The 22450-nt window shown below is 41.2% G+C and overlaps 1 protein-coding gene across 1 annotated transcript; it reads left to right on the top strand.

Annotated features, from left to right (window-relative positions):
* The first annotated feature begins 2415 nt into the window (after positions 1-2415).
* Positions 2416-21315, top strand: LOC134579546 (5-hydroxytryptamine receptor 3A-like). Its single transcript, XM_063438875.1, has 9 exons — positions 2416-2637; positions 4126-4283; positions 5876-5920; positions 7725-7834; positions 11025-11191; positions 11916-12073; positions 16995-17202; positions 20096-20302; positions 20763-21315. The coding sequence occupies exons 1-9, from the start codon at positions 2601-2603 to the stop codon at positions 21038-21040; spliced, it is 1368 nt and encodes a 455-aa protein (XP_063294945.1). The 5' UTR covers positions 2416-2600; the 3' UTR covers positions 21041-21315.
* The last annotated feature ends 1135 nt before the right edge of the window (positions 21316-22450 follow it).

Raw genomic sequence — 22450 nt, 5'->3', positions numbered from 1 at the left:
AATGGAACCACCAGAAAAAAGAGGAATCGGTGGATGTTTTTGTCTTCTTCTCAACCAACGAGAAGTTACGCCTGGGATCCAATGCCCACTCAACCTCCCAGCTTTGAGGGCTGAAGTGTCCACTGTTGGAGCTCATAGCAAGGTCTGCACATTACTGCATCAGCAGATCAGAAAATCTATCGGAGACTATGCTTAGCAAAGCCCGACATATGTGTCAGCGGAGCCTGAGGCCTATCAGATTGATACAGGCTGGAAATTAAAGGCAGGCAACACCTTCACCCCCAGCACATGCCTTGGCATTACCAACAACTGTGGACTCACAAGCACTAATTACAAAATAAGACATAACTTGTTACAGGACATTAAAAAGCTGTTTGCAGCAGACCTGGACTTGGTCGGGGCTGACGTCCAGTTGTTGACTGCCAGGGTCCAAGCCACTGATTAGGATGTTATAGACCTCTACCAAGATATGACTTCTATGGGGGACTCCATGAAGCAATTTCAGGCATCACTTGCACTAAGGGTGGGTATTCTAGATCAGGGACTCGGCACTCCAGATGTTCGGCACTCCAGATGTTGTGGACTACATCCCCCATAATGCTTTTACACCCATAATGCTGGTAAAGCACCATGGGAGGTATAGTCCAAAACATCTGGAGTGCCGAAGGTTGCCTATGCCTGTTCTAGATGATAGAAGCAGAAGCACTAATACTAATTCAAAGTATTCCGGAACCTATTACCACCAAGGAACTCCCTCACTATTTAAGGAGCCTCCACCACTGCTTCCACCTACACGGTCACGGTCACCGCCTCCTCAACCTATGGGTCACTTAGCATAAACTATGTACACATTAGCAGAGGCTTGTGAAGGCCTTTTCTCCATGCATCAGGAGTTGAGCATTTCTCCATGCACCAGGATGGATCAGTCTTCCAAATATCTTCTTCCTCAGTGGGCTTTCCTCATCAGAACCAAGAGCCAGCGGTCCCCTCATCCAGAGATGTTTGGGATCTCCATAGTGTGTTTTTTGTCCCACAATCTTAAGAAAACCCTACCTCTTGAACATGAGTATTGCATATTGTTTTTTTCTAGCTTATCGTTTGCTTGTTCAATATTTTTATTTGTAAAAAAATGCAGTTGATATATCTAGGACTAGGCTATATCACTGAGATGATACGTGTGAGCATACTCACCTTGAGGAAAATGTATTTGCTTATTTGCTAAGGGGCTGTTAATTATTCCCCTTGGTTAGGGGTACTCTTTAAAAGATGAGCCTTTTAAATTAAAATGGTAATGCAATTCTTACAATCCTTCTCATTTTCAAAACACCACTAGAAATATGCTGTTTTTCTCAGTAAGTTAATTGATAAGCTATTCGTGTTTTTTTATAGATACAACTATAAGGTCGGTATGAATCATTGTACAAAACTTTCTCTTTGTGTGACATATCAGTGTCATCTCTAATGTGTCATGCTATATTGTCTCACCCACATAAAAACATAAATAAATTCAAGGTTGACCTCGAGGGACCTGAGCCTTTTTTCAACCTAGATTACTGTGTAACTGTTACTATAGATATCACTTAAAGGGACACTGTAGGCACTGGGACCACTTCCGCTCATTGAAGTGGTCTGGATGCAGGGTCCTATCACCCTTAACCCTGAGCATGTAATCATTGCAGTTTTTAATAAACTGTCTACCACTTTTGGTCGCCTAAATGACGCTGGACATCCTCACGCTATGCATGAGGACGTTCAGCGTTAACAGAAACACAGCAAAAAAAGCATTGAATAATGCTTTCCTATGAGGAAATCCTAATGTGAGCATGGCCATTGCTGCGCATGCACGTTAGATTTCCCCCGCCGGCTGACATCATCACTGGACCCAGGTAAGTGACAGAAGGATTTTTAACCCATTCTGCGCCTCTGACGGAGGGGGAAGCTATGGTGCCAGGAAAATGAGTTTGTTTTCCTGGCACTATAGTTTCCCTTTAAAGTTAAGTATCTATAAATTGGCTTAAAACTGGCAGGTAGTCAAAGGGTAATAGCTCCGATACACAGCCCAAATTAAAAAGGATCATGCACCATACTACAAACTACTCATGAGCATATACAATGTAACAGCCCACACACAAATACAATGCTACAAAGCAACCACAACATAAAGAACAAAATCAGAATATGGCAGTACTACTAAAAGGTTGGCTACCCCTGATTTTTGAGTGTTCTTTAAAGGTAAGTTGATCCTGCCTTTAACGTTTGTTTGCTATTTCATTCCACTGTTTACTTTTAAAGTACTAAAAAAATCGGCGTTGTTATAAAGTGACTTACTGTATTTGTCTAGAATGTTACATGTGTGTTCTACTGCTACCTATCTGTGCATCCACTAAGTGCCTCTCCTCCTGTCTCTGTGTGCCTGTCATCGCCAGTCATTGCGGTTTTTATAAATTCAAAATATAAACTAGACAAAGCTGCTTGTCCAGTTTATCGGCTCAATCTTGTTTAACTTAATGCATCCACAAGGCTCACAGCTCCAGTATCCTTTCTGCAGGCACTTCGATTCCTGTTCATCATGCACCATAAGCAAACTGTAAGGTGCTGAAATGAAGATTTTTCTCACGATCTTGTATCTGGGATTTGGTAAGTGTTCCTTTTTCTGAAACCTAAATTAGAAGAATTTCAGACAGATGATATGAGTATTATTATGTAGTCAGATCATATGATTATTATTATGCAATATTAAAATATATGAGGTATTTTGAATATAAGTTGTTGAAGAACACATCCAACTAATGCAAGTGATCAAATGTACTAGGCGAACATGTCTCTTCTCTAATATTAGAGAACATGGCTTGGTCTTACGTTTTAAGGAAGACATTTCTTCTATACCATGTTCTAACTAAATTGCCAGCTCATGCAGAGACCAAAACGTATTGCATGGAATTTAATTTGTCATTGGAGGAATGGATACACATCCATCCACTGTATCCATTTCCATGTTGCGTTGATGTTCAAATAAGTTCATGTAATATTCTGAAGGGGGAACCTGGCAGTCGAGATGTTCAGTCACCATCTCTTGCAATTTATATCCTACAGACTGGGAACAGCTTGAATTTTATGAGGAGCTACCAAGGAGCATATTGATACAAACATTATTATTAATATTATGATATACTTTATTGCTTGACACAATGGACCCGGGATTGTGAGGCCTACTGCCACACGAGAAGCCTCAACTTTCTTGCTATTGAACGCTTTGTATGCGGATCTGTAAATTCTGTATGTCTGCTAACAAGGCTGATTTACACAGAGATTTACACAGGGATATTTTTGATGTACCAGGGAGTGCTATTTTTAAAAAAATCTGAGCTAGTCTTGAATTTGATGCTTGAATTCCCTGGACTCCTAGAGGCCTTGGTGGCCTCCCTGCCCCCCTTCCCTCCACGACCGACTGGCTATCTCAGCATAAGCCTGCGCCTTTATTTTGCACCATTTTTACTCTGCTACAACTTTTTATGCTTTAAGGACCTTGTTTTACTGTGGATAAATACATTTTTGGCTGCTGTCCACTACCGACCACTGGAGATTCACACATTGGACTCAAGCCACCTTCTCACCTGGGGCTGGTGTGCAGATCTACTGTGGTACCTGCTCTGCTGTGAGCTCAACTGGGCAGGGGATGTCATAGGACCCGTCGAACCAGTGAACAATATTACATTTATGAGGTGTGAAAAATAAAATTAAATGCATAAATCCACACCTATTTATCTTGCAACCAGGCTCCTCCATCATAGCTCCCTGTCAATCATTGTTATAAGCTAAAGCTATGTCCTTTGCACTTGGCAGTCGCCCCAGAGAAAGAATAAAGAGAACAGGAAAAATTAAACGTTTGTGTTTCTCCTCTTCATTTTCAATGTTTGCCCTGACTTTTTATTGCCTGAACTGCATTGTGTTCTTTGCTAAAACTTTAATATAAATTTAAAAGAAAAAAGAGCATCTAATAAAATTAAAAAAAGGTTAACACTAGTGCTATACGATTTTTTATGTTTTATTTAATTGTGTAAATTCCAGGGGTGTGACTATCCATCGTGTTTGTTGATCTGTACTTTTTATTTTATTTTGATGTAGCTGTACATGGTCAGGAGATTTGTGAATACCACAATGTTACAGATGCTCTCGGCATCTTACAGCAATCTCCCCGCCTCATCTATTCACGTCCTGTCAAGAACTGGAAGGATCCGACATATGTCTCAATAGATGTCATCTTCAGAGCTGTTCTGGATATGGTATGGTAGCTTGCCGTGATACAATATGAATATGTAGTACATGCTATACAGACCCATAGATAGGAGTATAAACAGAGACACAGTACAGGAATACAGACATGGGCTCACACAATGCGGTAATACAGAGACAGAGCCACAGAGAGTCTAAGAGTTATTTACCAATGTGAGAATTGTTAGGAAAAATAGCTGAGTTAAATTCCCAAATATTCTAATTTATGTTAATATCACTAGAAGCAAATATCTCTGTGTAACAGACACAGGCACACAGAGACACAGAGACACAGAGACACTCAGTGAGATAGAAACACAGGACCAAACAATAGAACAATGCGGATACAGTTTAAGGAGTCAATCCAGGCTGGATATAAAACCTACTTTAATGCATTATACAGATAATTTTTTTGTCAATTAAAAATAAAAAAATAAATAAAACAAACTGCTACTCATCCTTACAACTTCCTAACAGACCCAGAGTAGGCTGCACCAAACAAAATCCTCTCATTCTACTCTAGAAGGTCTTTATCCATAAACTTATGTCAAGCAGTGTTTTTGTGTTCTTTCACAACATAAGATGCCCAAAACCTATTGATAAAAAGACTGGAACGCACAACCCATTGATAAAGACACAGCATATAAGAACTAATTTAATAAGGGGTCAACTGTTAATTTACATTACTTCTCTATGAGTTATTTCTTTCTCTGTTCAAATGTTTAGGTATTTCCTATTTTATCATATACATTGAGGACAAAGAGGAATCCTTTGCTATACCAAACTAAAATGGAAGTAAAATGGAAGATCTTTTTTTATAATCATTGTCTATATGCTGCACCTGGGTGATCTATTTCTGTCTTTTTGAATAGCATATCAGAACTGTCTGAGAAAGAGACAGGAGTTCTTAATCTATTGAAAAGGAGTTAAGTAGTAGCAGTAGTAGTACGCAGCATGGCAACAAAGGAACAGCATCATATCATATTATGTACCAGAAAGAACACAAATAAGATATGTGATATGTTAAAGGAACATGCCTGCCAAGCACCATCACCACTACAATCTGCTGTAGAGGTTATGGTGACAGTAGTACAGTTGTGCCAGCCCATGGTATGTAGTCAAGCTGTTTTACTATGCTTTTTAATTTAACTGGTTCCTGGATCGAGTATTTTCCTGTATATCTATATGGAACAAAGCAGGCTGATCCAATGCCTTGCTCACTGGCTGAGAGTGCTCAGCCGACCTTTTCAGCCAATGAGTGCGGTCCTGCATGTCCCTGCTTAGCTATGTAGAGTTCACTGTTTTTTCCTGCAGGTGAAGATGGGAAGCAGGGGCTGCAGGCCAGGTAAGTTTCCAAATTTTACTAGAATGGTTTGACTACTTACCATGACATGGCACCAGGGCTCTCCTGGCACCATAAACTACTTCAGGAGACTTATATATATGGCACAGTTTCAATGAAACCAGTGTAATGCCCAGCATTTATGCAATTCTTGTATGACTGCCTCCAGTAACTCCATCTCAGGCTACTGAGAAATTAAAAATAGTCAATTATTTACCGATACCAGACCCTGAAAATAAAGAAATTCTCTAATGTTTGCAGGATGAAAAGTTACAGTCGTTGACAACTTTGCTGGACTTTGAGATGGTAAGAGGGGGTGTTCACACAGCAACGATGAGTCATGGTTGAATGGAACAATAGCAGGTGGATATAAAAGGACATTTGTTACAGTGCTGGCACAATTAGTTGTTTCAGAATCTGTCAAATACCAACATTCCATCTAAGGGTGGTTTCCACCAACGATAAGTAGAGTTCTTATCTAGCAGGAAAATCATACACTCATCTGTCACCGATCTGTTCTAAGTTTCCCTGGGGCTAAGGAGTCTTATTATGCTTTATTGGTATAACAAGGAACAGTCCACTATCATATTAATCTTAATGCTACATAGTCCTCTCCACAGAAAGAACACTCCACCAAGGAATGCAGAGTAAAGCTTTATGCTGAATTTAGAAAATTATATCGATTTACAAATGGGCTCAATGCGTGTCTCTGTTAATCACGAGAGCTTGTATTTAATAGGCCGAGATCGCAAGACAACAAAATAGCAATATTCCAGCTTTGTGATTACACCAGAGGTAGATAACTACCTACCTTATACTCCCATGGGGCTGGCACGTGATATTATAGTGCAACGTACACACATGTCATGGTTATTTTTTGTTATACTCTAGAGATGTTTCATTTTTGGTGTCATCAATGCCATCCGTGTCTTATGATTGTAGGCCACCAAGAAGCCCTTACAGTGAGCAGTCTTCATATATTAATAATGTTGCAATGCTGAATGCTACATCATCCCATCTGATCCAGGTTGCAACATTAATAACAGACAGGTATATAAATTGTCACTATTTGCAGTATGGAGTTCAGTTTTTACACAGTTTTACACTGGTCCTTTTCATACCATTATAACCTTGCTTTTCATTTCTAACCCTTTACCCCAACCTTATTGACTCTGAACCTTTATCGTTGCCCCTGACTACATTACTGTCTGCTCTGTGAGGTCCTTTGGTGTCAGAGTAACCTCAGTGATTGTGTTTGCTGTCCAGGACATCAGTCCCCTTCTCCAGCTTCTATATCTTTTTGTAAAGCAGGGCATATTTCTGCTCAAATCAATTATGATATAAACATTATCTGACATTTGGTGACCTTGCTTCCAAATCATATCAGCTAAGAAGTGATGCTTGTAGTATTTGCTTTGCTGAAGTATAAAGCTGTTTGCTTATTTTTGGGACAGTCATTAATTTGGTGTAAAGTGTTTTCTTAGGTTTATCAAGTCATTTTAACTGTTGAATTTGAGAATAAGAAAAATGGTTCCATAAATGTGTCAATAAATCTTCTTTGGAACGACCGCGATGACTTAAAGAATTATTATAATTACCACTACAGACTATTGTATTGCTAATGATGCTGGCTGCGAATATCCTGGTGCCATTCCCCAGTTTTGGGTCAAACCATTTTTTGTGGTTTGCCTTTTCCTTCTGGGTGCAAGGTCTCCTTTTTCACTGGCTAAATGACTATTGGTCCACTATACACAAGTCTTCATTTTTACTAATTTGCAAAATGTTCTATTTTTTAAAATCCTCTGTTTATCGTCAAACAAGCTGTACCTAGTTCATTTGCATAGGTTATTGTTTCCGGAAATCTCCTTTTTTTGCTTCAAAAGTGCGGACAAAATAGTAGACAACAACCTAATGTTAGGGTAAAACAAAGAACATCTCATTAAGGCAAGCAGCCACTAAAAATCTATTGTGAGTCTAATTTCTCATGGCCTTTCAGACATATATCTTATGTTACTTCAATTCACTAAATGAAATGGGTTAATTGTATTATCTAATAGATCTCATTAAAAAAAACAAAAAAAACACTGACGTAATTTTCTTGTTTCCATAGACATGGCAAAATGAGTTTCTTTCTTGGGATCCACAGAACTTTTGTGGTATATTTCGGGTTTCCATCCCAGCAGAGCTAATCTGGATCCCAGATATAAATATCCTTGAAACGTACGTTAGTATGAAACTCATGTATTACTCATGGTCATGTGCTTAGTTACTAACATTAAAAATATTTTTAAACTGTTCACAAATTTACGGAGACTGATCAAGATGTTCCTTATAAAGCTGTATAAGGACAGCTTCTGAGACCCAGGCAGGGTAATGGACGGTAGGCAAAATTATATTATAAATATTTTGTTTAAATCCCTAAAATTATCACATACAAGTAGGTATAAGAAATAACAATGGGTCGTGCAAATCTTAATAGACTACACAGTCTCAATGGGGTGTGTTTAGGTTTGGTTATAGTTGTTAGTTATTGAGATTATGAGAGTTAAAGGGATACTATAGTGCCGGAAAAACAAACCTGTATTCCTGGTACTATTGCTCCCCCTGTGAACCCCTGTAAACTCTTTATTTACTTACCACTCATGAATTAGACCTCCCCATAGGAGAGCATTGAATCAATGCTTTCCCATGTGGAAAAAGCTGGTGTTGGATGTCGTCATGCAGAGCTTAAGGATGTCCAGTGTCAGATACTAGACCCAAGGTCCTTTTGGATGCAGGAAGCGTATTCAGTGTCTTTCTGGGGGACAGCCACTGGAGGCAGACTTGGAGCTGCAATATAAACATTGCAGTTTCTCTGGAATGAGCTGAAGTGGTTTGGGTGCCTATAGTGTCCCTTTAATTCTAGATCTAAGTACCAAAGCTACTACAGCATACAGTGGTTTTTGAAAGTTGGATTTTTTACCTGTGATCCACCGGGCACTGCTACCCCACCTCCACTACTACTGACGTAGAGCTAAAGGAGATGTAACTTGTGGTAGCTCTCCTGAGCTAAGTCCTGCAGAGCAAGTGGAGCAAGTATGGCAAATAAATATAAAAATATACTTCTCTGTCTTCTTACTTTGTCACTGTAAAGATAGAGAGGTACATAAAAGTGCAGATACCTTAATACATAATATGGAAAATCAGTATAACTTAAACACACTCACAAAGATAGAGCCATATACTGAACCTGGCTCTGGTGTGGATTTCCTTAGGATCTCTTTAGGGTGATCCAAACCCTCTTTGTTGATGCTCTGGAAGAGAAGCAATATTCCTTCCCAAGGATAGGCAGCTGAGATAAGAATACTTGCAAAGAAATGAATTTATTATAAATACACTGGATAAAACACTTCATAAAATATAAGTATAAAAAGTCTACTAATTGCTCTCAGCCAGTGTGCTAGGCCTTGCACTCCAGGACTTTGCTCAGTCGAAGAGTTTCTGACTACTTACAATGTAGGGTACCACAGCACAACATGACCAAGGTTAGGCTTTTGAGGTCAGGGATTATGGAAATTATGATTGGAACCATGGTTAGGCGTTATGGTAGTATGGGCTAGGGAATAAGAGATCTGGGGTTTGCAGTAGGGGATTGCAATTAGGATAAGGGATTATGGGAGCCATGGCTGGCCTTAGGCCATAAGGTGCCCTGTGCGAAAAGTCTTCACAGCGCCCACCCCCCACCAAGTTGCCTGTATACAGTCACACAAACAGTTACAGGCAGACAGTCACACACACACACACACAGTTACATGCAGACAGTCACACATGCTCAGTTACAGGCAGACAGTCACAGAGTCAAACACACAGTTAAAGGCACACAATCACACACACAGTTACAGGCAGACAGTCACACACACAGTCACAGGCAGACAGTCATACACACTCAGTTACAGGCATGCAGACCCGCACGCATGCTGATAGGCACACACACACAGTTACAGGCAGATAGTCACACATACAGGCACAGCTACAACATCACACACAGTCAGACAGTCACACACACACACACACACACGGGAGGCAGTCACACAGACAGTCACACACACACACAGGCAGACAGACAGTCAAACACACACACAGGCAAACAGACAGACAGTCACACATACACAGGCAGGCATACAGACACACACACACACACACACAGGCAGGCAGACAGACACACACACACACACACAGGCAGGCAGTCAGACAGTCACACACACACACACACACAGGCAGGTAGTCACACAGGCAGGCACACACACACAAACACACACACACACAGGAATGCAGACACACAGGCAGGCAGTCACACAAACAGACAGGCAGACAGTCACACACACACACACACACACACACACACACACACACACACACACACACACACACACACACACACACAGACATACAGACATACAGACTTACCTCTTTCCATTATGGCTGGAAGGGGGAGTGGATGCAATTGGTTGCTGGGGAAGCAGGGACTCCTTCCTTCTTCCCTCTTCCTGTACAGGGGCTTTGGGTAGGTATTAGCCCCACCTCTGCCTTGTGGTAAGCCCTGCCTTGCGATAAGCCCCGCCCCTGCCACCTTGATTTTAATTTTTTTTTATAGACCCAGGTGGAGAATAATTAATCCTCCACCCGGGTACCTGTTTTAGCTCCCCTGACACCGGCCATGTGCGAGCTGTGTCAGCCACATGGCGCCCCCTGCTCCATGGCGCTCTGTGCGGCCGCACAGCTCGCACAGCCCTAAGGCCGACCCTGATGGGAGCTATGGTTATTGGATATGCAGGGGTTCATAGAGTGTTAACAATCTCATGCAATGCATCTTTACTTACTATTGCAATCAATGCTGAAAAAATGGCACTAATATAATGATAAATATTTAGGATCTCACATACTAATTGGCTAGATTTATTTTATTGTGTTGTGTATGAAGAAGTTTGTTTTGGTCTAAGCCCTTTCATAGATTGCTGTGGCAAGGTTAAGGGCTTGCCTTCCGGTGGAAGTGGTGTCCCGAATCTGTGAAGAGCTGCTGCAGAATCTGAGGACCTGTTGAAGAGCTATTGCTTTAGTGTAAAGTAGTCAATGGTTTCTTTATAAGGATGGTGTCAGGAGAAAGAACAGGGACAATACCTACCTGGAAGAAAGTTTAGTCTATGAATAAGAGTATCTCTACAAAACATTTCCATTTATGTTTGCCCCATTTAGGCATGAATACAGTTTGTTGAATTCACATTTATACTTGTGGCAGCTTACTTCCTATAGCAAAGTTTTGGTGTTTGCTTATTTACACCTTGTAACGCAATACAGTAAATGCTCCTCTAGTATTAGATTAATAAAGGTCTTCTAGAGCAGTACAATTAGTGACTTGTGTATCTTTTTACAGGGTAGAGTCACACTCTGTTGATGGGACCTACCTGCAGCTGTATTATAATGGCTTAATTCAGGGGAGGAATACATTGAATGTTGCAACAACGTGCTCCCTGGATCTCTATAAATTCCCATTTGACTCTCAAAAATGCAACCTAACATTTGTATTACACTCATATCCAGGTAAGCAGTTCGGTGACATTTTCTTGAAAATTCCAGTTTGTCGCAGTATCTAGACGCTTTAATTTCTTAAGTGTTTTTTTTGTTTTTAAATTTGGGAATGTGATCAGGTCAAGCCACTCTCGAGTAGTGCTTTTCAATAGGTCAAATTGTTTCAGTGTAATACGTTGAAATCAAAGAGAGGCTGTTATGTCTGAGATAAGAATTTGCTTTAATTTATGAAGATCAAAGTGACTATTACTCATCTGGTTAAATATTTTTTGGGGAAAAAAGACACTCAAAGCTTTAAACTTTGCGCAAACTAAATAAAACATACACACCGACACCTTATTAAGGCATTAAAGGATCATTGAGATGGTACATTAAGTGGTAGAAGGGGTGTGTATTGAGAATATGGCAAACACATCAGTAGGTAGAGTAGGCAGGATTGTGTTGAGAGACTGTGTGGTTTGGAGTAGAAATGAGGGAAGTATGGGACTTGAGATACGTTGGCGAGGATGGGTTAAGTAGGAGGTAACTAGGAGTAGGTAGTGTGAGTAAGAATAATGAAAGTGTTACTTCTACATTAGACTGCCCATTAAAGACTTAACCGCCTTGACAAAGGTAGAATTACATAAAAGAAAAATCTAAAAAAATATATAATTTATATAACACTCTGCTGCTGTGTAATATTGTATTTAATTCACTAAAAATGCTCTGTCTCACTAAATGAATGTTCTTGTGCCAGTTGCTGATGTGATTATAAATAACGCATCCAGTGCCAGTCTTGTTACATCTCTGTCTCTGAAAACATTTGCAACGGGAGAATGGAGCCTACAGAATGTCGATATTTTAACTGTCAATGCTTCAAGACAAAGGGAGGAATGGAGTACCGTGATTTACCAGGTAGCCTGTGGTGCAATGCTTGAAACTGTTTCTAGAAATGTTTTGGGTGGGCGTTTATGTTTGTGAAATAATGCACTAGTAATATAATATGATTCAGATAAATGTATGCTGAGCATGGCTGTGTTGCAGGTTTGTGGTTTGAACTTGCTTTACAGTATTTGCATTAACTAAATACGCTACAGTTGCAAGAAAAAGTATAGGAACCCTTTGGAATGACCACAAATTGGTCATAAAATGTGATCTGATCAGTCACAACAATAGACAATCACAGTCTGCTTAAACTAATTACACACAAAGAATGAAATGTTGCCATGTTTTTATTGAACACACCATGTAAACATTCACAGTGCAGGTGGAAAAAGTATGTGAACCCCTAGACTAATGACATCTCCAAGAGCTAATTGGAGTGAGATGTCAGCAAACTGGAGTCCAATCAATGAGATGAGATTGGAGGTGTTGGTTACAGCTGCCCTGCCCTATAAAAAACACACACACACCAGTTCTGTGTTTGCTTTTCACAAGAAGCATTGCCCGATGTCAATGATGCCTCGCACAAAAGATCTCTCAGAAGACCTACGCTTAAGAATTGTTGACTTGCATAAAGCTGGAAAGGGTTATACAAGTATCTCCAAAAGCCTTGCTGTTCATCAGTCCACGATAAGACAAATTGTCTATAAATGGAGAAAGTTCAGCACTGCTACTACTCTCCTTAGGAGTGGCCGTCCTGTAAAGATGACTGCAAGACCACAGCGCAGACTGCTCAACGAGGTGAAGAAGAATCCTAGAGTTTCAGCTAAAGACTTACAAAAGTCACTGGCAAATGCTAACATCCTTGTTAGCGAATCTACAATATGTAAAACACTAAACAAGAATGGATTTCATGGGAGGATACCACAGAGGAAGCCACTGCTTTCCAAACAAACATTGCTGCAAATTTACAGTTTGCAGAAGAGGATCTGGATGTTCCACAGCAGTACTGGCAAAATATTCTGTGGACAGATGAAACCAAAGTTGAGTTTTTTGGAAGAAACACACAACACTATGTGTGGCGAAAAAGAGGCACAGCACACCAACATCAAAACCTCATCCCAACTGTGAAGTATGGTGGTGGGGGCATCATGGTTTGGGGCTGCTTTGCTGTGTCAGAGCCTGGACGGATTGCTATCATCGAAGGAAAAATGAATTCCCAAGTTTATCAAGACATTTTGCAGAATAACTTAAGGCCATCTGTCTACCAGCTGAAGCTCAACAGAAGATGGGTGTTGCAACAGGACAATGACCCAAAGCATAGAAGTAAATCAACAACAGAATGGCTTAAACAGAAGAAAATACGCCTTCTGAAGTGGCCCAGTCAGAGTCCTGACCTCAACCCGATTGAGATGCTGTGGCATGACCTCAAGAAAGTGATTCACACCAGACATCCCAAGAATATTGTTGAACTGAAACAGTTCTGGAAAGAGGAATGGTCAAGAATTACTCCTGACCGTTATGCACATCTGATCTGCAACTACAGGAAACGTTAAATCAACCAGTTATTAAATCCAAGGGTTCACATACTTTTCCACCTGCACTGTGGATGGTGGAAAAGTTTACATCAGTGGTAGTCAACCTTTTTCTACCTACCGCCCACTAATGCATCTTTTTGGTTGAAAAAATTTCCTTACCGCCCACCAGTTTTCGCGCAAATGCGGAATATTTTTAAGAAAGGAGGGTGTTTTTAAAAAAAATAAATGTACGTACATTTATCTTTTTATTTCTACTTAATGCAGGTTTATAAAGTTTTTAACTTTATAACGTTTAATGAGAAAACAATAAAGTAAATTGAAATTACCTTTACTAGTGATTAATGAGATCCTTGAGGTTGATGCTGCGAGACTAAATATTTGATATCTGGTTCGATTTTCGTAAGGAACAAACGAAGGTCTCTTTCAGTGATATTCAGACGACTTCTCTGTTTGCGCATAATATGATTTCTCATTTGTGCGTCAGCTCATCTCCTCTCCCTCCTCAATTCCCCTCCCCACCTTTTTTTCCCCTTTTTTCTATTTTTTAACCGTCCTTATAGCAATGCCCAGTAGGAAGGCTGAGCTAGGTAGCTCACTTACTATAGTCCACTATAACAGACAGGCACAGACACACAAGACACACACACAGGACACACACACAGAACACACATACAAAGACACAGACAGGCACACATACACACACACAAGACATATACATACAAACAGACATGCACACACACATACAAACAGACATGCACACACACATGCAGACACACACATAAGACATACATAGACACACACATACAATGACACATACATACAAAGACAAGACACACATACATACCGACAGACACACAGGACACACATACAAAGACACAGCCAGGCACACATACACACACAAGACATATACATACAAACAGACAGGCACACATACAAACAGACATGCACACACACATGCAGACACACACATAAGACATACATAGACACACACATGCAGACACACACATAAGACATACATAGACACACACATACAATGACACACACACAGGACACACACACAGGACACACATACAAAGACACAGCCAGGCACACATACACACACAAGACATATACATACAAACAGACAGGCACACATACAAACAGACAGGCACACATACAAACAGACAGGCACACATACAAACAGACAGGCACACATACAAACAGACAGGCACACATACAAACAGACAGGCACACATACAGACAGACAGGCACACATACAGACAGACAGGCACACACACATGCAGACACACACATAAGACATACATAGACACACACATGTAGACACACACATAAGACATACATAGACACACACATACAATGACACATACATACACAGGACACACACACAGGACACACATACAAAGACACAAACAGGCACACATACACACACAAGACATATACATACAAACAGACAGGCACACATACAAACAGACATGCACACACATAAGACATACATAGACACACACATACAATGACACATACATACATACAAAGACAAGGCACACATACAGACAGACACACACACATATATATACAGACAGACACATACACACACACACACACACAAGACATACATACAGACACAGACAGGCACACATACAGACACACAAGACACACACAAAGACACAGACAGGCACACATACACACATACATACACACACAAAGACACAGACAGGCACACATACACACAAGACACATACATACAAACAGACAGGCACACATACAAACAGACACACAGACATGCACACACACATGCATACACACAAGACACACATACAATGACACATACAAAGACAAGACGCATACACACACACACATATACACAGACAGACACATACACACACACACAAGACATAGCTACAAAGACACACACACACACACACACACTATATTTAAGTCACCCTCCTGTTTCCTACCTTTAAGGTGCAGGAGGGTGACTTTCCCTGGGGTCCAGTGGTGGCTCAGGTGGATGGGAGTCAGAGTTCCCACTCTGACTCCCTGGTGTTCCTCCCGCGCGGCTCTCAGTTTTAGCTGGGAGGAGTGACTGGGGAATCACTTCCTCCCAGCTCTGTGATGTCATCACAGGGGGCCCGGTCAGCGCTGGGCGCTTTAACAGCGCGACCGGGCCCCCTTACAATCCGCATCCATCGGGTGGCCCTGACAGCATGGGCCACCCGATGGACACTTTGGAAGGCGGCCCCGGCGGTTTACCGGGCGGGCCGGAGCCGCAAATGGTCACGGCGGTACCCAGTCGCACGGGTACCGCCGGCTCGCACCCGCCCGCCCGATCAACCTGGAAATCCCTACCGCCCACCTGGAATCCTGAAACGCCCACTAGTGGGCGGTAGGGACCAGGTTGACGAACCATGGTTTACATGGTGTGTTCAATAAAAACATGTGTGTAATTAGTTTAAGCAGACTGTGATTGTCTATTGTTGTGACTGATCAGCTCACATTTTATGACCAATTTGTGCAGAAATCCATATCATTCCAAAGGGTTCACATACTTTTTCTTGCAACTGTATCTCACAGCTTGTAGGGATTGCGGGCGACCTGCAAAACAGTACTGCATTGGTTGATTGAATCCAGTATGCAGAGAAGTAAAATTAAAGGGGCACTTTAGCTTGATGAAAAGCTTTATGTTTTATTCATTTTGCTAAAAAAGTGCAGATTTCAATAGAAATTAACACTTTTATGAATTTACCTGGTTACACCCACCTGGCTGGCTTCCTGGTTTGGTTAGCTCAGAGGAGCTAAACTCAAGAGGCAGCACTTACCCAGAGCACCTACCTTGCAAAGACTACTCATTGATTAGCATTGGGAGGTCTGTGATTGGACAGCCTCAGTAATTCGGGACAGAGTTAGAAGGGGAGGGTTTGCAAATGCAGCAGAGAAAAGACCTGCAGGCTTTGCAAGTTTTTTTTTTAGATATACTCCCAATGATAAAATGCATATTTAAATGCATGCATATATTCATTGTGGTTATATCTGCTAAACAGTGATTTTTATTTATTTCGAATTTGGGAAGTGGAGTGTCCGTCGCTTTAAATGAAAGGAATTGGAACTACCAGTCCTTGAAATAGCTAGGCATAAAGGGACAGTCTAGGTACAATATTCATGTATATTAATGTCATACAAAGTTATTTAGGCCATAGATGCCGACCCTTGAAACTAAAAACAGTGCTGTAATCCAGACCGCCACTAGGGGGCTCTAGACTAAAATAGATTTGGTAACTGTCCGATGTTAGCATGCAAATGCAGGACACTGGATACGTGTCCAATGTTTTTCTATGAATGCCTCTGAGAGTGAATATTTGGTCTCCATATTAGAGAATTAAACAAGCAATAATCACTTTATTTTATCTTCATCCCACCAGATCAGCATAAAAAGGGCTCCTATTCTGTACGTCATTAATCTCATTATTCCAGCATGCCTGCTCGTTTTCGTTGACGTTGCCAGTATGTTTATACCAATGGAGGGAGGGGAACGGCTTGGATTCAAGATAACAGTCGTCCTTGGATTCTCTGTGCTCCTGCTGATTTTAAATGATTTTTTGCCCAACACAGATCAACCACCAATACTAGGTATGGATTTATCAGCATACATCAGTTAAGAATATGGTAGGGTACATTACTTGCAAAAAACAGATATGGAGGAGAGCACAACATGCTTGGTGCTATCTCAACATTGTGCTCAACAAATACAAACACAATATATAGTATTATATGTAGAGCTGTACAGCATCAAAGACATTTAATAAAAATTTATTTTGTTTAAACACAAAATGCCAATAAAATAACAAAATCAACACAAAAAGAGAACGCAACACTAAGCAGTCAGGTGACATTCAGAGAGCCAAGAATAATATTAACTAAACCTCTGTCCATTCTATAAACCCTATTGCCTTTCCGAAAGAACACCATAAATTTAAGATGAAGTATTTGTAGACATGACATCACACCACAGCCCACTAGTTAATGATAATTATGAAATGGTTTATAGTGACTAGAGGCTGTACATATCTACGAACATTAACCTTGGCATTATGGTACCCCGTACCCTGTGGGAAATGCAACAGCTAAGCGCTCTGGGCATTCATTTATTTTAATTAACATAAATTTGTACTTTTTGGTACGTTTTTGTATTGATTTTTGCTTTTGTTTTTTAATTATTTTTTTTTAAATTCTTTATTTTTGGTGCATAGGATGAACAGTACAAATAATCTGGCAATGCCCCAACAGCTGTTGCCGGGAGATGGTTTAACATAGATCAGTGTTAGTTAGGCATGTGTAACAATGCACATTTTGTTTTTTTAAAGTAGCGTAAACATTGGATTGCTAGTACAGGCTATACAAAGAAACATCAAGTATGTATTTCTGTATGCTTAACCCCTTAAGGACACAAGACATGTGTGACATGTCATGATTCCCTTTTATTGCAGAAGTTTGGTCCTTAAGGGGTTAAACAAATTTAACCACCAGGGGGCAGCTGAGCGCTAGGTTTTCCGAATCGGCCTCTCTTGCTAGCTCAGGCATTGTAACGCTTCATAATTGCTCTCTATGGGGAACTACAGAAGGAGAGTCAGCTGCAGTATACACACAGTGTTTGTTAAAGGTAAGGTACTGAAACACAGGGTATGCAGTAGTCTACAACCATATACATATATATATATACACATGGCATATATAATTAGCCACCGCTTGATCATCCCTGCCTCTGTGCTGAGTCGGTCAGTGTCCTTGCTGTGTTCAGGTCCCTTGCCAGGGATGTGTTTAGTCTCTTGTATCTGCTAGTGGCAGCCTCTAGTATATGAAAGAGGGAGCTTGTGACACGTCAGGGTTAGAGTCCCGATTGAGTTCCCTCAGATCTGCCGGTGACCATGTGAGACATTGCCTCAGGTATTGAAGGTGTGAGCCTTCCTTACATTCTGAACGTTTCCTCCTTAGAGTTGTCTGGTGTGCGGCAAGAGTGTGTCTGTGTCTGCGGGTCGCTTATTCTGTCGCTGGTGATTGATGCGGCGGCCATTTTGTTTTTGCCATGCGGTCCTCAGTTGCTCAGTTTGTCGCTCAGGCTTCATAGGTGGTCGCTGCTTCCCCGATAGGGTCCGGGATAACCCCCCCGGCCCACGGGGGGGGGTGAACAGGGCCCTCACTAAGTGCGTGGGAGGTCCCGCCGGACTGAGCATGGGAGACCGGCTGCATCTCCCACCAGAGCCTCACGACAGGCCGCAATCCCAGCCATCCAGCGATCATCCTCGCCGGCAGGACGGGGGTCAGTATTCACACCTAAAGTTGTGCTCGGGTCCCCCCTCGCCTTCTTGTAGCAGCTGTGCGGTTATTCAGGAGAGATAAGGTTGTTTTGAGCTGGATATTGGGGATTCATTGAGGAGCCGAGGTGCCCCACGTCCAGCCAGCTTGGCGGTCAGGCCCCGCCCCCCTGTTTTTTAATTTGGAACCCCTTTTTTTTTTTTTTTAAGTAGTACTGATCTTGTGGACTTCAGCCTATAACAGTGAGGAAGAAGCAACAAAGAGGATTCCCTTTAAGCATATTCTTAACATTTTAGCTTATTATTAAGCAATAACATGTATACTTCTTGGTATCAGATTCCTCATTTGAAATGTTTACAATATCAATCGTATCCTATTGGGATACTCTGGTATCATTGGGAAATACAAAGTGCCTTCCAGACTAAACAATATGCTGCAGTCAATTAAATCCCGTAGTCCACTTGATTTTACAAACACAGTGCCTGCTCATTTTCTGAACCAGGGATCTTCAAACTTAAAAATCTATAGGCGTTGCTAATAGTGCTCTGGGGGCTGAAGTCCTGTATGTGAGATGTGGGACCTTTGAGCACCTGATATTTTCAGTTGATATATTTACAGGATGATGTTTTTTTGTTTGTTTTTTAAATGTATTTCACTTTAGTCAACCCACATCTCCACTAGGAAAGTAGGTGGTCCCCCCAAAGTGACTTCAGCAGGGGGTGATAAAGAATAGAACTTTTCTTTACTAGTTAGGTAGTGTGGTAGGATTAAATTAAATACCTGGTTGTGCAGCATGTGCTTGTTTCTGGCTATACTTCCGTTGAGATCATTGAGAGCTGTAGATAAAAGTTGTTCACTGGTGGAGAGAAAGTAACATTACACAAAGAGTGTATTCCATGAAATATACCCACTTGTAAGTGCAGTGGTCAATGGGTTTGCCTTTGGGCTCAAGCCACAGGGGACCTGGGACTTAGCAACAAAATACATGTAGTATTAATAATAATCTTACTCAGGTCCAATTAGGATATTGAAAGTAACAGATAACCCACTGTTTGTGGGTCTTACAGATTTGAAGGAAACTGCTCTGAAAGACCTGCCGAGGAGTAGTATCAATGTAAGGACAGAAACAAAAAGCAACTACATTTTTTTTTCAATGTCATGAATTTAGTCACACAGTAACATGACTCTCCGGTCTCATTTTGTCGTTCAGGTGTGTTCTGCATGGTCTGTCTCCTAATTATGATAGTAAGCATCATGGACTCAATCTTCATATCCTACATGCTTCATCTCTCTGCTGTGCGACCAGATGTCCCCAACTGGCTAAAACTTTGGGTTTTGAAACGCTTGGCTTATGTTCTCAGAATCAATACATCAGAGGAGACTCAGCAATCAAGCATTGCTGGTGCCCAAAACAAAGGTATGAGTAGCATATATCTAAAGGTTGGTCCAGTGAAGACTGATCCATAGAAGCAGGTGGGGCAGTGCTCCCTCAGCCTGTGCTGCAAAAAATACTAATCTATTGGCATTGTAAGAACTACTGTTAAGTGTGTATTAGAAAAACACGTGTCTGTCATGATTATATTTCCATTCTCCCATTTATTGATTATTTGAAATGCAGCTCGTTTTTAAACGAGCATGAGATTTTTCGAGGTTAAGTGGGTACAGCCTTCAAGTCTCTATCTTCCAAGGTCACATAAAGGATGTGCTTATTCACATTTCTGCTATAGAAACATTTCTGTTTCATTAGCAACTTTGTGATTGGTCCTGAAAGAGGAGGCCCAAATATTCAGGCAAATTATGGAGTCAAACTGCATTATTCAATGAATTGAGACTTACTTTTATATTCAACCTATCATGCCTTTATTGCTTTGCCTCAGGAATGGTTGAAGAAGCTGCAGGACCCCAGGAATCGTCTCTACAGGTGAGGAAACAGTTGACCAAAGAATTCAAAGACATCCCAGAAAACAGACTGCTTAAAAGAATCCTCCTGGAACTTCTTACAGTTCGTCGACACCTGATTTCCACAAAAAAAGAAGAGGATGCCAGATCTCAGTGGCATCTTGTAGCCTTTGTACTTGACCGATTCATACTTGTCCTCTATCTGTTAATTGTAATCATTATCACTGTGGTCGTGGTCTTTGTATGGACTGCATAATAACTCATCCTAAAATATAAACATCTGTAGTTTTTCATTGAGTGTATGACGTCACTAATCTTTGTTGTCTTAGGAATATTTACACCATAAATGATCAATGAGTGATATGGAACATAATAAATAGAAACAGATATCTAAGCGAAAACTAGATGTTGTTCTCCAGACCAATCACGAACTAAGCCCATTGTCAAATGAATGGTTCTCTTTACTGGAGTAATTGTTGCAACACGATTTATTGCTATTTCCCATATTTGTTAATATATATAAAAAAAATATTATATATTTCATTCTTGTTACATATTACATTTTGTAGGGAATATTTTTTTTACTGTTTGGCATGGAAACCAGGTGGTGAATTTTTGGAGGCGATAATTGCTACTTAATGAATGTTACATTTTGTAGCATGGACATTGGTGGTAACGTCAATAGCAACCATTGATTAGACATGTGCAATTCGTTTCAGTCCGAATATGAATTCGGACGAATTTCGGGCAATTCGGACATTCGGGTACTTCCGAATGTCCGAATTGCCGAAGTGCCGAATTGCCGAGGTCCCGAAATTCCCAAAATACCGAATTTCCGAAGCCTCGAAGTGCCGAAGTGCCGAAGTTGCCGAAGTGTCAAAGTGCTGAAGTTCCGAAGCACAATATTGCCTAAGTACTAATATACTTACCCAGCGAAAGAAGAAGAATGTTACATTGTATACAATTTTAAATAAAAAGTATACAAACATAGCCAGGATTCAGCTGTAAGCATTTGCAACACTTACAACAATTAAGTAACATACATCCATATACAATGTAAGTTACTTAGCCTGTCAATGTAATGACAGGAATGCATAAGTAGATAACTCCCTAATTCCCACGGTATTAGGGAGCTATCTACTAAAAGGCTGAAAGACCTAAATTGGTCTTTCAGCCAAATTTACTAATCCTAAGTAAAAAAATACGATTGGGGGCATGTCTAGTAAACAGTGAGCAGCCTGTGGCTGCTCACTGATAAAAAAAAAAATAGGGTCCCCCCTTTAATCTAAAGGGGGGGTCCTATTCCCCCCCCGGCCCCCACCCCTGAGCGGCAGGTGGGGGCCTATAGTAAAATAAGGGGGGACCTATTGTCCTCCCCCCTGGCCCCCACCCCTGAGCAGTGGGTGGGGGCCCTAAATTATAATAAGGGGGGGACCTAATGTCCTCCCACCTGGCCCCCACCCCTGAGCGCTGCGTGGGGGCCCTACAGTAAAATAAGGGAGGGGACCTAATGTCCTCCCCCCTGGCCCCAACCCCTGAGCGGTGGGTGGGGGCCCTAAATACAAATAAGGGGGGGGACCTGACGTCCTCCCCCTGGCCCCCACCCCTGAACGGTGGGTGGGGGCCCTAAATTATAAAAAGGGGGGGACCTCACATCCTCCCCCCT

The sequence above is a fragment of the Pelobates fuscus genome, chromosome 12 (assembly GCF_036172605.1).
Source record: "Pelobates fuscus isolate aPelFus1 chromosome 12, aPelFus1.pri, whole genome shotgun sequence".
Lineage (NCBI taxonomy): Eukaryota > Metazoa > Chordata > Amphibia > Anura > Pelobatidae > Pelobates > Pelobates fuscus.
The sequence above is the reverse complement of the archived record's forward strand: the minus strand, read 5'-3'. Positions and strand labels throughout refer to the sequence as shown.